Source organism: Amphiura filiformis, chromosome 5 (genome assembly GCF_039555335.1).
Source record: "Amphiura filiformis chromosome 5, Afil_fr2py, whole genome shotgun sequence".
Lineage (NCBI taxonomy): Eukaryota > Metazoa > Echinodermata > Ophiuroidea > Amphilepidida > Amphiuridae > Amphiura > Amphiura filiformis.
The window spans coordinates 8,539,164-8,557,711 of NC_092632.1; the positions used below are offsets into that span (position 1 = coordinate 8,539,164).

The 18,548-nt window shown below is 35.7% G+C and overlaps 1 protein-coding gene across 1 annotated transcript in view; it reads left to right on the forward strand.

The window, feature by feature from the left end:
- Window positions 1–18,548, forward strand: part of LOC140152563 (liprin-alpha-1-like) — a 322,649-nt gene that overhangs the window by 295,252 nt on the left and 8,849 nt on the right. Inside the window, 7 exon segments of the mRNA XM_072174952.1 lie at window positions 322–509; window positions 9,865–9,952; window positions 11,576–11,858; window positions 12,109–12,284; window positions 12,951–13,048; window positions 13,655–13,899; window positions 17,203–17,509. Coding sequence (XP_072031053.1) covers window positions 322–509; window positions 9,865–9,952; window positions 11,576–11,858; window positions 12,109–12,284; window positions 12,951–13,048; window positions 13,655–13,899; window positions 17,203–17,502 — 1,378 coding nt within the window. The 3' untranslated portion in view covers window positions 17,503–17,509.

Consider the following 18,548-nt stretch of genomic DNA (forward strand, 5'->3'; position numbering starts at 1 on the left):
TTGTATGACCAACCTGTTTGTAATATTGCAATTTCTTTGTTCTGGTATTCTTTTGCATGATTTTGTTTTCTAACTGTCTTGTTGGTTTCTAAACTTGAACCATTTCTTCCTATGATTTTATGTTTTGTATCATCTTCCTCATTTCATCTATGTTATTATTATCTTTCCACCTGTTTACTGATATAATTTGCTTCCTATGATTTCCTTTGTTCTTACTTATCTCATCTCTGTCATTAATTCCTTCTTTCCTTCCTTCCACCTGTTTACTGATATAATTTGCTTTTCCTTTGCCACCCCCTGCCCCACTCCCATCTCTCCTAGGGATTCCATGGACAGTACGCAAGGTACACCAAGTCCGCACAGTAGCGCCAACAGTAGCCAAGACTCGCTGCATAAACAGGCTGGCAAGAAGCACACCACAGGTCTGAAGGGTTCCTTAGGTAGGTTCTTTAGCAAGAAGGAAGCGAAGATGAGGAGAGGAGGAAAGGATAGCGACCCTAATGACCAAGGTAATTATAACTCAATAATGAATGCATCTTGTCATGGTCCCATTAACACACAGTGGTCATTGCAATATACCTTGTTATTTCCATATCATAGTTTGACTGTCTGTGAGGTTAAGTCATGTATACTTTGTCTCACTTTGAGATTGGTAGTGGCCACGGTACTTTTATTCGGTTATGCAGCAAGCATGCTGACAAAATACCCTTGTGTATATAAGCTCTGTAGGATTAGGTTAGCTTGCGTGATGATATACTATACCAGCGAAATACGTACCTATAACACTGCCAAACTGGAAATGAAACAAAATGTACATGTAACAGTACAGAATAACAAGGTACATAGTAAAGGTCAGCTGGTATAGACTTGTTTACAACTTGTGATCAAATATGCATGTTAAATGTGCTCTCAAAAATATGTCACTTGAGTGTTGAAATGGCAGACACTCCAATATGGAATTTGGGAATTTTAATGGAGATTTTATTTTCACTCAAAATTCTAGCCAGTTTAGAATAAATTTTAGCTAAACATTACAATTATTTACTGTTTTAGTGATTTCTATCAAAGAGCTTTGTAGGAGAAAACAAAATTTTAACATCTGTCTATGCACATATTATGCAATTTGTTCACAAGTTATTGAACTAACCAAAAAACTCACTAATCCATTCCAAATTAACTCTAACATTAAAGACTCTCCATAGAATTGATACTAGCTGTTAGTAGATGAGATAATCATCCTGTCTTTATTTCACACACATGCCATACTGCTATTAACAATAATCACCCTCTTAAAACCAGTTTTGTTAATACACACCATTTGTACCACTCATTGGGACTGCTTGTGGTCATTCCCCCTGCAAATTTCCCTATAGAACCCAGTGTTTAAGGTAGCAACAGAACACAATTTATTATCATAGGAAGCCACACCTCAGATTGTTGTTCATTAAAAATAACCTGGAGAAATTCCCTGGAATAAACTTATTTTCCCTCCAAGACAAGAAGACAGGATTTCCTTTCAATTTGTTTGCGTTTCTTTATTTTCAAACCTTATGCCTCCAAGCACTTAATTTCCCAGGAATGAGATTCCCAAATTCCCCATTTTTCCAGGCCTGCTTGAAAGATAATAGTTTATGCCAACATTTGAAAACTCTTTTTTTTAACTTGATGAGGGAAAATTAACATTATTCAATTGATGATACCAAGCAAACCAGCAAATTCCAAATCATCGCACATAATGAAATATTGCTACTAGTTTTCCAAAAAATCCAACATCTTTGGTAGCAAGATTGTAAAACAAAGGAATAGGATTGGAATTTATAGACAGCTCTTTAGGGATTTTGTAGACAACTTTAGACAAGTGTAAAATAATAGTAGTTTCGGCAAATCCAGAAAGTCTTTGCAATTACTGCACAATTCAATGCTTATGTCCTCTGGTAGCAGCAGAGATGTACATAACAGCGAAAAAAACATACAGATTTCACTCGCAAATGCTGTCCAGATTTACTGAAATGGTCTATTGGACATTATCTTTAAGTAATATTGTTTTCATTGTAATTAAAGTGTTAAGTTTTCAATAGATCACTTTACCTGGTTTAAAAAAAAAAAAAGAACTTTGCCAACTTTGTGATTTGTCTTAGAAGCAACCTTAAATCACCCTTGGCATAGAGCAATTGTTAAAAGATGAAGATCCTGGCAACTAATACATCATGCAGAAAACAACCAAAGACAAAGCTGTCTTTCAAGTCCCGCACCTATGTCAAAGATATTTTGTTTTTATGGCTCACATGTGCCCCCACTTGCAAACCCCTTTACCCTTATAATTGTGTCACCCCATATACCACATATGCAAATTAACATTAAATATAATTATAGAAATGTGTCACCAAGAAAAATATGAGTAGGAAGTAGTACTATTATATTAGGTAAAGAAATAGGGTGGATATGCAGTACCATAGAGCATAGGTGTGCCTTATGTTGCAAACATTAATTGTGGGCCATTTTGTTTTCCATTGTGGAAATCATTTCTGCTTGTGCTGCAATTAAATCAGATGCAAAATCATTTTTTTCTCTATTTGCGATGAATCATTGCTCAAATTATATTTGATCTAACTTGAGTATGAGAGTCCATAACATAAATATAATCAACCAGTAACGGAAATAATCAAAATTTATTAACAGTGTGTTATTATTTTCTTGTTGTGTTTAGTTAGTATTTCTTTGTTTTTAAATGTTTTGTGTGATGCTATCTTATTTTCATATTTATATATTTCATATATTGTCTTTAATTTGTAAATAGAAACTACAACCTTTTGTAAATAAATTGCCAGTTATCAGTGTGAATGTTTGTATTATTTTGAGTGTTTGTTTCTGTTATTAGGTTTAGTTTGACAATCTCATTCTTTGCTAAGCTTTTAATGCACTGCTGCTTGTTTCATCATGGAAAATCAGTATTTCCAAGCTTCCGCACACTTTTGTACATTCAGGCGTAGATGAACATCACTGAAATAAATATATTAAAAGATCAAATAGCTTCTTTGCTGCTGCTTCTTGAATATTATTCATTGAATTGTTATTAGGTGAACCACATAATCAAGATACTTCCATTATTAAAATTAAAGTTCTGTAGTAAGGTTGACTTACAACAAATACTTGAACTCACTATTGTTTCACTACATATTTAATACAGTACCCCATCCACTGTTACCCCTCCCATTGTATCCATCTATATATAGTTAGTATATATGTCATCCATCCCTTGACATTTTCTAACATTGTTTTCATGTTTGTGTGAAATAAAGGCAGTGACATTGGGTTGGTGTCTGTAGCATGCCATTAATTAGCATGCCCAATCAATAATTAGTCAGAATTAAGCCTTTTTTTAAAGTCTCACTTTTCATTTCTGTGACACTTAATTTCCTTTTAGCCTTGATCATTTTTGGATTAGAGAATGTCATTTCTTGTTCACATTATGAGTGGCCAGTTGGGAGTGTATTATATTCATGGATGCATTTAAATTGGTTACCTTTGTCATGGTCAAATCTTACTAATACATAATTATCAAATTAATTGGATAGATCTCATATGTAGAGGCAAAGTTTAGTACCTGTATGAATTTCATCAGCTATAATGAACTTTGCACAGATTAATGAGAGTCGAAATTGCAATCACACAGACGCATCGTCATGGTTTCTATGAAACCATCTTATTTTTCATATTAATGAGGACCAATATTTCTATCACTGACATGTAACAATAAGGCATTACTGTCCATTCCATGCATTTATACAAAAGTTATAATGAGACCAACGTTCAGTGAGTGTCACAATTTTGTTGCTTATTTTTCATGACACTATTGGGTAAATAGCTCTAATTAGAGTCATGGTAAAATCCCGCACAGTCAATTATCATTAGCCAGTAGTGACCAGCCTGACGTGTAGGTTTCAAGCTGACACACTCAATGTTCGCAATACATGCTCACAGCTCGCGCTGCATGCTTGAAATTTGAATGTCAAGATTGGGGGAACTGGGCCATTTGAAATGGGTATAGTAGGAGTTGCCAATTGCAATTGGTGGGGTATCTGTACTGTTATTTATCTGTAGAACTCAAACTAATTATACCATGGATGCAAAGTTTATTAATACATGTTGAAATACACACAGATGTAAACTTTGCACAGATGAGAGTATCCCTTGTGTATTAGTGGTCATCCTTCCTCTATCTTCTCATCAGTCTTACTACTAATTATAATTGAATAATTAATGGATTCATTCTCTTGCATGCTATCTTCAATCGTGAGTGATTGGGTACTATGCATCTAACATGCTTTCTCTTTCTCTCAGACTACTGTTTTCTTGATCCATACTACAACATCCATCTGTGCATCCATCTAGTCTAACTTTTCTACATTGGATTCTTTGTCATCATTTGTGTGCCTTACATACATAAAGTCATTGTATCCCATCCATTATAACCATCATGACTAAACAGATCATATTATAATGTATTGGGTGATGGGTAGTATTTCTCAGAGCCAATGAAAAGCTTCTTTCCAGACAAGACTCAAAATTGTATTTCCAGTGACTAGGTTTAGAGTTTTAACCCAGATAATTTGTTTTCCAGTTGTTTTAATTTCCTTTGTGATATTGAATATTACATGAATAAGCACTGCCCTGCACTGTACTGCCCCAACACAGGACCAGTTTGTGTTATTCTGCAAATAGTTTGGAAGCAAATAAATGTGATCAATATTTTTATCATTAGTCAAAATCATGTACTTCTAATGATGCATGATTGGGAATTACCAAGTGAGAAGGTATATGAAATGCATTAAGATTGTGGGCTCTTTTTCAAATCAACCATACACTTCCACACAATTCATTGATAACTTTCACTAAAAATATGTGGGGAAATTGATCAGAAAATTAAACTGCGAGAAATGTTGCAGACAGACAGATAGTTATGCATCACCTATTCTTGTAGCTGTGTCTATATCATTATGCTAACCTTGTCTCTGAGGCTACTGGTAAATATGAACACCAAGTATTTGCATTGTGGATTCTATTTTCATTACTGCATGATTTGTATTGAAGCACTGTATCAGGAAAGTACTGAGATTTAAGACTGGTACACAACAATCACATAATGATTACTTATTATGATCACTATCAGAGCAAAAATTATATATCCCCCATCTTATTTTGAGATTAGGGATTATTTGACAATCAGCTTCAATACACTGCTTTTATTTCTTCATTATAAAACCCCAACCTGTTTGAAAAGCATCATTAATGTAAGCATTTATTGCAACACCCCAGAACCTGACAGAGAAGTCATTCACCATGTCTGTACCCAGGTAGTAAGCAGGGTTTTCTTTAACGCACAAAACACACATATTTACGCGTTCAGGCACTTTTCTGACTTCTTCAAATCCCTAGTTCAAGTCCAATGCGTACAAAATCTTGAAAACGTACGCGTTCAGATATTGCAAGAATTGAATAGAGAAACACCTGATATTGTGTATTTATTCTCGGCTTTTGGCATTTAGGACCTATACTCCTGATATGTAGGACAACGAAAGGCTTTATGGACCGGCATTTCACAATTTTCAGCTTTTCAACTGTTCAAATTTAAATTTTACACAGTAATAGTGCCAAAATGGTCCACCAAATCGCTTCAATTAGGTCTTCAGTTTGCAAATTTTTCCTAGTTCTAAGGGGGGAACATCACCCTGCGTAGTTGATAAACAAATGGCCACTTTCACTTCTACTTTCGACATTTGCCAATTTATGTTTAACACAATTTATAGGCCTACCATAATAGGGAAAACATTTTGAAGCTTAACTGTTGAAATATGGTGCAAAAGTGGAATAAATTCGCGAGAAGCGCGCAAAAATGTGCACTTTTGGGGCTAAAATGGCCAAATATGAGGTTAATTTTGTCAGAAACCCACATACAGGCGTCAACATTGGGGGATGATTGTATGGACCATCCCCTGGCAAAATATTGGGGTGATCCCCCACCACCCCAATCCGGATCTACGCCTATGGCTCCAAAAACACACATATTGTTAAAAATGTCTTCAAAAATAATATTATAAAAATACCCCTTGGGCAATGTTTTTGACTCCTTCAGAGGAAAAATTCACAATTGAAAGGGTCAAAAAAGTTAAAAATACCCCTTCAGCAAAATGCTTAAAGAAAACCCTGGTAGTAAGCATGTTTGGGCTCTAGCAGCATTGAGAGATCCAGGTAGAGGAGTTAAAAATTACAATATAATATAAGGTTAAAGAAAAGGGTTTGTCACTCACGGGGTCATAATGTACATAGCATTTTTTTAATGCATTTTAGTACATTTCATACTTTTTTTTCATGTTTATATTTTTTTCATTTACTTTTTCTGTTTTAATGAAAAATGTGTGAGTCGAAAATGCCAATATAAAAAAGAAACCCTACCTAGCGTCCCCATCATGTTTCAACTATATTTTCAAATTTTAGGGTTTAGGGCAAAGGTTGTTGAGACAACACCTTTGGGGAAATTTGGCGAAAGTGTATACTTGAAAATGAACAATTGTTTGTGATTGCAGATATTACCTAGTAATAGCAAGTGGGTCAAGAAATATATCTCTCAATTGTGATTAATAATACTGATGCATCTCCTCTCATACTGCAGTTCTGTACAAAACAAAAGTTTGTGCTGCTGTGTCTCTTGTTTACCAAGTCAAGTCACACCATTGATCTCAATTCATGTTTTCTTCAGTGGTTACCTATTTGAAGCAAATCCCAATTTGTCAGTGAATTTATCATCAGCAAATGTCTTTATATCACACATTCATTGCTTGATGTCTGTCATCTGCATTTTTTACTGCTTTCCTTCTCATGCATTTCCTACCTGACCAATCCTGCATACTCCATGCTCCATATCTCTTCCTCATCTCTTCCACAGCACTTAAGCTTTTCAAGATACTTCAAGGTAGACCATTCGGAACCTGATTTTTTTTGTCTCTTTGAAATAGTAGTAACACGTTTATGATGTAAAGTTTTAATACTGTGTACATGACTATGTAGGTTTTCATGGAGCTGAGTACATTGATAAAAATATAAAAATAACCTGGTTTTTTTTTAACTAATCATGTACATTTTGATGCAAACAATTCCAAATGTGACACTGAAAATGAAAAATGTGTGGAATAAGATCCATTTTATTAATAGAGAGAGACTGAAAAAACAATTTCAAAAAATCAGGTTCAAATGCATGTTCACCTAACACCATACTATTGGGACATGTAATATTGTATTGTATTTACTTCATGTTTGTCTCAGCTTGTGTTTGTTTGTTTATATGTTTGTTTGTCAGTCATGGTGAAAGTGAGTTAGTAATTTGATGTAAAGCCAATCATTACTAAAATTTAAGTTCATTGAACTTATTCCTTGGGAGCAAGAGGTTGCCGATGTTAAAATTCATTGTATCAAAACTGAATGAGAAATCTACTACCATTGCAAAAAAAAACATAGAATCTAACTTTGACAGAATAATATCCTTCATTAAATTTGAATATTCAGTGACATAGGGTAGGTAGTGAGGCTTATACAAACAGTGTTGTATTAATTTGTTATCAAAGTATATACAGCATTTACTTACCAACTTTGATGTGCTCATATTGCATATTGATCAGAATCTTTATTAGTATACAAATATTGACTGCTATGAGGGCACAGTTAAAATTATAGGCCGAGGTGATGTCAAAACCATGACTATGCCCGAATCGAACCTGAGGGCATAGTCATGGTTTTGACATCACCGAGGGCCTATAATTTTAAACTGTGCCCCGAATATTAAGCAGTCAATATTTGTTTTATATACCGAATAATATAGATTCTTCTCATTTGATTGGTTAAAAGATTTCCTGACTGACAAGGCCTACAAGCTTTATAACTGCATAGGCCTTAGGCTTATGCACACAGTGCATGCAAGAGCACAGTGTGCAGAATTTGGACCGATATCTACCGATTTCATATCTAAAACAACCCTACCGTTTTGTGCTAACATCACACACTGCCGAAAGTGTCCAGGTCGTAGTAATTTGTCTAAAAAGTGACATTTGGCCGGTATAAATCCTTGACATGTAACAGATTGTAAACAATCACTGCACTCACGGCGGCCGGTGGAAGATCGTCGTCAAGGAGAGGTCAAATTCATTGCGAACTGTGACCGCGATAGTCTCTTTTACAACACTGTAATCAACGCTGGCCGTATAGTGGGTGCGCAATGTATACGAGCGATCTGTGTATTCGGGGTTGCGAATATCCAATCATTTTCCGGGCACAGTTGATTCTATGCCCGGGGCACAGTTGTTGCTTATGACGTCATCTTGATAGAAAAAGGGGGCACAGCTATTTTAATGACTCCACTTTTAACCAATCAAATGAGAGGAATCTATTTATGAGGTATATAACAACATATTTTGTGAGTTTTCATTAAATATCATAGCTCTTGTACTATTTGGGGACTTGGTATCATTCTTGACTTCTCGACCAAATGATACTGATATAGTTAAACATAGTTCCTTCAATTAAATGTTCACAATTACTAACTTCAAAGTTAGGTTTCCTAGTTTGTGGTAGTGTATAATATCTGTTGTGTTTGTTGATTGTATGTCATGTACCTCATCCTGTAACTGTATGTTGATAATGTAGACTTACCAAAGCCCCTAATCAGGAGAAAGTCCAACAATCTTATAAATACATAGCACTACAGGAAACAGATATTATTCAAGACTCAAACTGAATGTGCACCCATATTCTTTGTGGGATGGAGAAATGTAGAACAATTCCCCCTAGAAACCTTGCTTCAGAATATACTCTAACCTAATACCCTTAAGGGCTTGCTTCACTAATTAACAACATTGTTAGTTGATTGGTTGTGTATTTAGAATGCTTGCTAATTCAACTGTAACCACTATTCACCAGGACTAATAATATACTAGAGATTTATGACATACTGTGTGGAATTCTTTTATTAGTAACTATATTACCCAGAATGCTTCAGTGGTCAAATGCAAATATTATCGCATGTATGATACTGATCTAAAACATTTGACTGGCTTCATAGTAGGTGTTGGGAAGTGCTTAAAATGTTTTTTGTGCACAGACTGCATGTAGCTCACCAGAATTTCATATCCCTCTGGTATTTTAGTCCCAGGAATTTGTATTGTCAATTTACTGTGATGTAAACAAAGCTCTACAAAGTGCAAAGTTTTGTCACCAAATCTGGTTCAAGATTTGGGACAATATTATTACTTGCCAATTTGTCCGAGGTTATATCATAGAAATGTCCCTTGGATTTCATTTCAAATGTCATTTAGGTATTATTTTGTTTCATTGTGTTATTTTTGAATGAAAACAGCTGTGCAGAATTCAATGTTATTTTATTTGATATGTTATAAAGCCACATTGCATTATCATGGTTAATAATATATTTGTGTAATATCACTATAACAAATAAGCAACTTTGCTTGTTCAGTGGTGATGCCTTATGTTGATGTTATTTTCAGAGCAATGTTAGCTATCTATTATTATTATTGATATACAATGTATATTTGTTGTAAAAGAAACAGAATGTAAAGACACCCAAAAGGCTTCCTAATCTGATCTAAGTACGACCCCTATGAAATATGATATGGCTCTGACAATGCTAACAAAACAGCTCATGCAACAAAGCTATGGCATCTTCACTGAATTCAAGTGCTATTTAGTGTATTTATATATTGCTTTCCAAGCTGTGAAAAGTTGCTGTTAAACTTCCAACTTGTGTTTTTAGACCTTTGAGTTAATTTGAATGGTGTATATTTGCTTGGTTTTGTGCAGCACAATATATGGATGAGTCTGGTTCTCATGATGGTGGTATGTCAAGTGGCAGTCAACAAAGAGATTTTGATAGGAGGAAGAAAAAGAAGTAAGTATGATGTGAATGAGCAGCAGGAAGCTTATGACTTAGTAGTAGGCATGTCCACTAAAAATTAAAGTACTTTTAAATTGATTCAGACCTAACTTATTGGCTGGGAATTGATGAAAGAAACATTTTGGCGTTTAAATAATCTTAATCGGACGTTTCATTCCAGAGATATGGCCTTTCGAAAGTGTCACGGTTTTATATAGGGCTGCTAGAACATGTTAAAAAGTGAAAGTCCAAAAAGGAATACTAACAGAAAGTGCAACTTTAAGGTACTTTTTCTTAATGTATTTATTAACTAGCTTATCTGGAACATTATATTTGCTTATAACAACATTAAAATAAGATCATCCTGAAAATTTAATCGATTTTGTTGACATACAACAAAAAATATAAGACCTCAAAACCCATGGTTTGTTTGGTGAAACCTCAAGCATGATCATAGATGGTCGCCTTATGGAAAATATCTCCATAGAGGAGATGAACAATAAGTGCATTATTTCAAATGAAAAGCGGTAGTCTTAAACATTGTTCAATCTTTTAAGGTCAGCACATTTTATCTTCAAAATTATTATATTTCATCATGGCATAAGTTTGGTAACATTAATCACTACCAATTTTGAGAAATTTGCTCCAACTCAAAGGTTATCTTTACTACATTGAGCAATACACTGTGTGTGCATGGAATCCATGATGGATAGCATATGAAATAGACATGGTAGTGAGAAGTGCATGGGGAAGTGCATGATTTGAGATGGGCCATGTAGGCTTAAACATTCTTAAATTTCTTAACATCCTACACATTTTGTCTTCAAAAATAGTTAAATTTTATGAGTATGTAAGTTTGCTTGTCTGATTCACTCCAAATTCGGAGATAATTGCGTTTGAACACCTGATGCACGGAATGGTGTCACTTTAACCTGTTGTAAATCTGCTTTACATAATAAATTTAGGAAAAAAGTTGATCTCTTCATGAAGGAAGGTCCTCTCTATTTACTGACCAAACAAGAAAAAGTTTGGTTAATGTTTTCCGTGGAATCAGGAATTTCTTGAAACACCCTGATATAGGCCTACATTTGGATCAAAACAAGTATGTACGCCATTTAACAGGCCTGGGATTTCTTGTATCGATCAGTTTCTCCATAGACAGTACGTGTGTGAGTGCACAAACACAGTAAATGAAAAATCGTTCTAGTGGAAACTGTATTGACAGTGGGCATCCCTATTAGTAGCTTTTCTTGATTTTATAGCTAAGAATATTTATCATATAGTGGATGTGTGGAAAGAAAGGCATGTTGGAAAATAGTGATGGTGCTTCTTCCTGAGTGACTCATGATAAGTTCAGTTGCTATAATATCAAATTAATACTATGAACATTTAGATTGGTGACTTGGAAACGGTCATTTAGAACAATTTAATGTGGGAGTAAATTTCATAAAGAGTTATGAATCATTATAGTTTTTTAACTTATGTCCAAAATGTAAATCCAATTGACAAGTTACAATGGGTTTGACATGCAATGGGTTCAGGACTTTCTATGTATCACAAATCCAACAACCATTATATTGAAGAACTGATGAATACATTGTTGCAATGACATTATCTTGTTTTTTCATTTTCTTGTAGACATGAACTGCTTGCAGAAGCTATCAAAGCAGGTACACCTTTTGCACTATGGAATGGTCCCACAGTGGTGGCATGGTTGGAGCTGTGGGTTGGGATGCCTGCATGGTATGTTGCAGCATGCAGGGCAAACGTCAAGAGTGGAGCCATCATGTCAGCATTGTCAGACACCGAGATTCAGAGGGAAATAGGAATTAGTAATCCATTGCATAGATTAAAACTTCGCTTGGCAATACAAGAGATGGTCAGCTTGACCAGTCCATCTGCCCCACCAACGTCAAGAATGGTAAGCAAAAGCAGGGCTTGAGGGGAAACATTGAAAATCAGGAGTGGGACAAACACTGACAAGGGATAGTGTACTCATAATAAGTAGAGAAAAGGTAGTGTATTGGACTCTTCATCAGATGCTGTTATCCTGTATGACCATAGTTACAACTTTATAATAAATGTTTCAGCTTTGATCAGGCTTTTTTATAGCTTTGATCTTCAGAGTATGTTTGTATTATAATCTTTTTTATAACATTGACTCATTACAGACATTAGCATTTGGTGAAATGAACCATGAATGGATTGGTAACGAGTGGCTTCCATGCATCGGCCTACCCCAGTACCGTACTACTTTCATGGAGTGTTTAGTAGATGCACGTATGCTGGATCATCTTACAAAGAAGGACTTACGGGGACAACTCAAAATGGTCGATAGCTTCCACAGGTTGGTATTCAGACAGCAAATACAACATATGATCTAATGAAGAATCTAGCTTTGTTCTTTATTTAGAGAATAAAATATAGGATTTTGTCTTTTGCCTATCCAATATCGTGTCATAATGAATGGGCTGGCCAATATTTTGAGTAGTGGATGCCGTGTAGCCGGTATCCACTACGATAAAAATATTGGCCAGCCCATCCATTATAACACGATATTGGATAGGCAAAAGACAAAATCCTATATTTTATTCTCATTCTTATTCAGTTTAGACAACTTTTATAAGTAAAACTGCCTTCTTTTCAGGAAAAATAAAGTTACTTTTGTAAGAACATCCCTGTTCTAAATGAACGAAACCGTCACGAACATCTAAGCCGCCGAACCGCGTTCTTAGTTTGTGCACTGTCATATATGGCTATCCACTATCGTGTCATAATGTATAGGTGAAAACCAATCAAATTGTGTGTATTCTTGAAAAAAACGCACCAACTGAATTAGAATACACAATTGAAATATCAAAATCGGCAAGTGCGGTTTAAATTGTTACAAATAATAGATGAGAAATGCACTTCCATGCATGATGTATTTTGTTCACCTCTGGGACAATACTTATTTGTATTACTAGACAAAGATAAAAATGAATGCTTATTTTTTGTGTTTTCTTCGTTCCAGAACAAGCTTCCAGTATGGTATTTTATGTTTGAAGAAAGTGAACTATGATAGAAAAGAATTAGAAACAAGAAGAGAAGAAAGTGCCAATGAAATGAGAGGTAGGTATGGGTGGGTGGGTAGATGGATGGAGGGCACCAGGAACAGGTGCTATGGGTTGAGCCCCTCTTTATCATGCTTATGGTCTCTGCCTCACCCTTTTGAAGGGTTGGTATTTTGTGGCATTTGCTGAAGTTAGTTTATACAATAGACAGAAAGAACACAGAAAAATAAAGGGAGAATGCTAGAAAGATATACAAGTCTCTTTGTGTGCAACACTTAATCCATAGCTCTCTCGGTCTCTTTCCAAAGAGAGGTCTGCATCCCAACTTGAGTACCAAAAATCAAACATTTGAACATTTAGCAAGATACACAACCAAAAAAAAAGGACAATCAATACTCCAATGAGAGATAAATTATTACACTGACATACCAATGTGCTTTTGTTAAATCCTTATAAGTGATTAATCATTGATGACTCTCTTAATCATCTGGTAATAAATTCCACACAAAAAAAAATGCCCACAGATCTTGAAGAAACTTCTCTATGTTTGTGCTGCAAGCTTTTCATAATTCAGCATGTTTTAGAGCACATACTAGAATGTAAAATGAAATGAACGTAGCAAAATTGCCCAATTGTTTTACCACTTGCTTTTATTTTGTCTCAGATGTACTAGTATGGAGTAATGACCGGGTCATTAAGTGGTTAGTTTCTATTGGTCTGCGTGAGTATGCCAACAACCTAGTAGAGAGCGGCGTCCATGGAGCTCTCATCGGACTCGATGACACATTCGACCATAATGCCCTTGCACTGGCATTGCAGATCCCTACACAAAATACACAGGCCAGGGGGTTACTGGAGAGGGAGTTTAATGATTTATTAGCAATGGGTACTGAAAGACGGATGGAAGAGGTAAGTTCATCATGGGATACTCCCCCTGCGTACATTCTGTGATTCAAGTGTGATGGCACATGTAGGCTAAGGATAATAAAATTGTCATTGACATGCATTTTTTATTTACTTGGGTTTTTTTTTGGCTAAATGAATTAGTACAAAAATGACAACCTTAACTGTATGATAGCCAAATGTTGTGAGGTTTTTAGTACATGCATGCAAGTAAAATACTCTATATTAGTAGGTAAGCTATATAGCAACATATATCTAGAAAAGCTAATTCTAGAAGTTCCACTAATGAAATTGAGCAACATCCCAAATTTGAACAAGATCCATTTCCATTGCTGTAAATGGCACATACAAAATACAAGAGGTACATTCTTCAGTGGTGAATGTCTGAATAATCTGACATTTACATTGACATTGATACTATAACCCCTTCTAGGCTAAACATGGTAAATAAATGTTCTTTAATTGCATCATTACAAGCCGACGACGAACGTCGGCTTGTTCTGTCTTCTTCTAATTCTTTCTTCTTTCTTCTGGCAACCAATGAAAATGCTCTAGCTCCGCCAGGCATTGACAGATTTCAACCATATTTGACCCAAATGACCACTGGGTTAGGCAAAACCTTCCATTTGACTTTGAGCTGGCTGTGACCTTTGACCTTGACCTTATGGTCAAAAATGTTGATTTCACAAAAATGCTACTCCTTCCACAAATTACATGCAATGATCATGTGACTCATGCATATGAATCAACATGTGGCAGTGCTTAAAACCTATCAAAAAGAATTGAGGTCAAAGGTCATTAAGGGGTCATTTCCGGTAAAAGTCTGAAAAATTTGTAAAAATATTCAAAAAATCACTGTCTTTGCAAATTATATAGCAGAGAGTCGCCATTAACACACATGCATCGCTACTAGCCAGGGTCTTTAGGATGCCTACAGTTTTGGGGTCAAAGGTCATTAAGGGTTACTTCGGTCAAAAACTAAAATTATCAAAATGTTCAAAAAAATTATCTCTTAATGTAAACAGACCAGAGTAATATAACCATCATACATGAATCAGTGCTACCTGATGTATGCATGGTATTTTTATTTTGGGGGTCAAAGGTCATTAAGGGGTCACTTCCTGTTTTTAGCTAAATAACTTTAAGAATTTTTATCTCGACAACTAAACATGCTAGAATTTTTAAATTAAAATTGGAACAATGCATTTTGTCGGTGTACATAAGGTTTTTTTTTCCATTGAGGTCACAGGTCATTAAGGGGTCAAAAGGTCAATCAAAATTTAAAAAATCAAAATCCATGTATAAGTTCCGATTAAGCTGAAATTCACCAGGAATCTTTCTTATGACTTCCTAAGCACAATGTAAGAGCAGTTGACCCCATCCGTGACCCAAGGGTCAAGTTATAGGGGTCAAAGGTCAAATTTCGAAATTGGTCCAATCGAGCTCAAATTCAACAGGAATTATTCTTACGACATTCTAAACATGTTAAAAAGATAATAATATTTATGACCCCAAAGGTCAAAGTTTAGGGGTCAAAGGTCAACTGCGGCGGCTTGTACTCAGAGTCTGTTGACTCTAGTTTAATCTATTTTATGAATGAAACTTAATACAAACATCCCTGTTGCTGGGTTAGAAGCTCTCAAGAAAGATATTTTGGATTTATTTGAAAAATGTTACAATTTATGAAAATTTCTTACCTTTAGATCTGTGTTGAGGTTCAAATCAGTAGTAAAGGGTATACAAACCCCTGTTTGTCATGAGAATAGATAGACACACTGTTACATACCCCATGAATGCTATGTGCATACATCCTTGACAATGTGAGATGATTCTGAACAGAGTAAACTCACCTTAAGAGAAGTAGGGCCCTGAATTATTCCTTGTACAATTTGCTTCTAAGCAATGAAGAGAGGAAATGTCTCATTTATTTGCATGGTTTGTGGGGAGGAATGACCCTGTCCTACATCAATAATTGACGATTGATTTTGGCATGTTTTGTAACCTCCTTTGCTATAATATGTGTGCACATGAACTGACACACTTTGTTGAGTATGTGTGATTATCCAACATGATGCAGTGCAGTGCATTGTGCTATTCAAATTGAAATTCATATACCCCCTAGGGAAGATATGACCTTAATCTCCCACATAGGGATTATCTTAATCAGGGACTGCCTTTTGAAAATTAGAAAAGAGCTGTAGAATGCTCTGCTGGTCTCTTCAAGAAGAGCTTTAGAAGAACTGTTTGCATCTGTGGCCATTAAAGCATAAAGAATTTAACTCTCATCTAGAGGAGCTATAAATCGCTCTTGAAAATGCAACTTAAGAAGAGCTGTAGAGGAGTGATTGCTCTAGCTCCTCTCAAACGGCAGTCCCTGCTTAATGGGTGAGTCCATTTTAAATCTACACCCCATGTGTAGGTGATTAAGTCTCCATTCCATAGGGGGTGTATGGATTTGAACTGCAATAGCCCATTATAAGTCTCTCTGTGTGCAAAACTTAGGAATTGTGTAACTTTTCCCAAAATGTCAAGGCACAGGGAAGATATTGTATTCTATCCATAATGCCTTGTGGAAAGCAATCACAACCTTAATATATCCCATGTGATACACTCTATAGCGGGATATTTTAGCAGTGTTCATTTTTTGTGAGCGTCTAAATCACAGTTCAAAAATTAACTTTGAAAAGTGCAAAAATTCAACCCTAGCAAAAACAGTGTTTAGGGAATATTCATACTTTGCAGTATTATTCAATTCAGGTAATAAAAGAAAGTTTTAAAACTGGATCATGATGAGGGCTCAACAGAATACATTAATGACCCAGATTCACCTCCTCTTGCCTACTTGGTTGATTTAATCAGGGACCCATGTACAAATACATTGTTGTATTTGGATTTCAATGGCAATGATATGATCTAGATGTATCTCAAGAACCACTGACCTAATACCAGGCATATTTGTACTCAATTTAAACCATTTGTTGTGTTTATTTCAATACTGAATACATAGACTTAATGTCCTTTTATACCCCATAGCATACCTACCCACCTTTTCCCAAGGTAATGACCATAGTATATTATATTAGTGTTCACTCCCAAGCTGTATTTCATGATTTGGGTACATTCTGCTTGTGCCACAGTTCTTAGCAGAATATAAGAATTGTTGTTGAAGAAGAAACATACCACATACTTTTCATGCTTTTGGAATTGTGCAATATTTAAGAAACAAATTCTACAAATTGTATCTTGAATATTATGTACTTAGAAGCTTAGTTGTAATACAGGTGCTCTACATTTTCTTTTACTAAACAGGGCGAGGCTGGAAGATTTCGTCGTGGCCCATCATGGCGACGGATGTTCAAAAATAAGGAAGGCAACTCACCAAAGGGCAAAGGCCCCCACGATTTGACAGGATCATCCCCCTCCCTCGGAGGAAGTGACCCTTCAGAATCACCATACCGACCTACTCCTGGGTCACCTGCCCAGAGGTCATCAACCTTTGCAGGTCAAAGGTCAATTGGGAGTGCTTGGGTTCACAAACTGGTTCAGGAGAGAATGTACGGACATATTCATGCTGACACCAAGCAGCTGGATGAAATGAAACACAAATGAATCTCAGGTTGGTGCATTATCTACTCCTTTATGTACAAATTGGACTGAATAAGGCCCAAGAACAGACATGGTATGCCATATTGTCGATAATAAAAGCTCCCTTTTAAAAAACACCCCCTCCAATTTTTCAATGAAATATTGGTAAAAATGCAAGCATTTCCATGTCATATCGTGTGAGTACGCTTAAAACTTACATCAGTCATGTCAATGACGATTGCTATTAAGTTTTTTCACTGAAAATTCACTTCTATTAAACACCCCCTTTTGGAAAAATGCAATGCCCCAGGGGCATTTATTACAGACAATAAGATACGTAGCAAGTAATGAGTAATGGGGTTTACACTTTTATGTGCTGTGATAAAAGTTTGATTCCAATCAGATTCAGCAAACTTGTAATCATCTGAATAAAGAAAGACAATAGAAAAACTTTGTTCTTGATTTACCAAATAAGGAAATAAGAAAATCTAAATGAGTCAATACCAGGGAATAATGAAAATGACCCATAAAATCGCGGCTTGCTGAATCCACGGTTAAACCTTTTCAAGCCTGCTACAGTGCATTTTTTTCAAATGTTGAACAGCTATTTTTAATATTTTAATGAAATTTTTAGCGCATCCATGAACAAACTTTTATTAATTACATCCAATCGACCAACAATCCCGCTATCCTGGCCAAGATATACAAGAAAATACTGTTTCAAACACGAAAATTAATTCAGATCATCGTTGTCAAGCTCAAGGTGATTGACCCCCGATGATTGACAGTTGGGAACACGCAACTGTACGCGTAGCCATGGTAGCGGGGGTGCTAACAGACGCGCTTGTTAGCACCCCGGCGTGCTTGTTAGCACCCCATGACGGCCCCCAAACGTGTGTCAAATTTTGTGGTTCGCGGCAACTTCTGTACAGCATACCGTAGCGTGCAAATTTGGAGAATTGGCGAATCACTGTCAACCCCCTGTCAATACTAGCTGCTCTGATTATATTGCTGTTGAAAACTGAATAGGATATGTACTCTGCACTACATGATATTGCTAAATGTTTTGA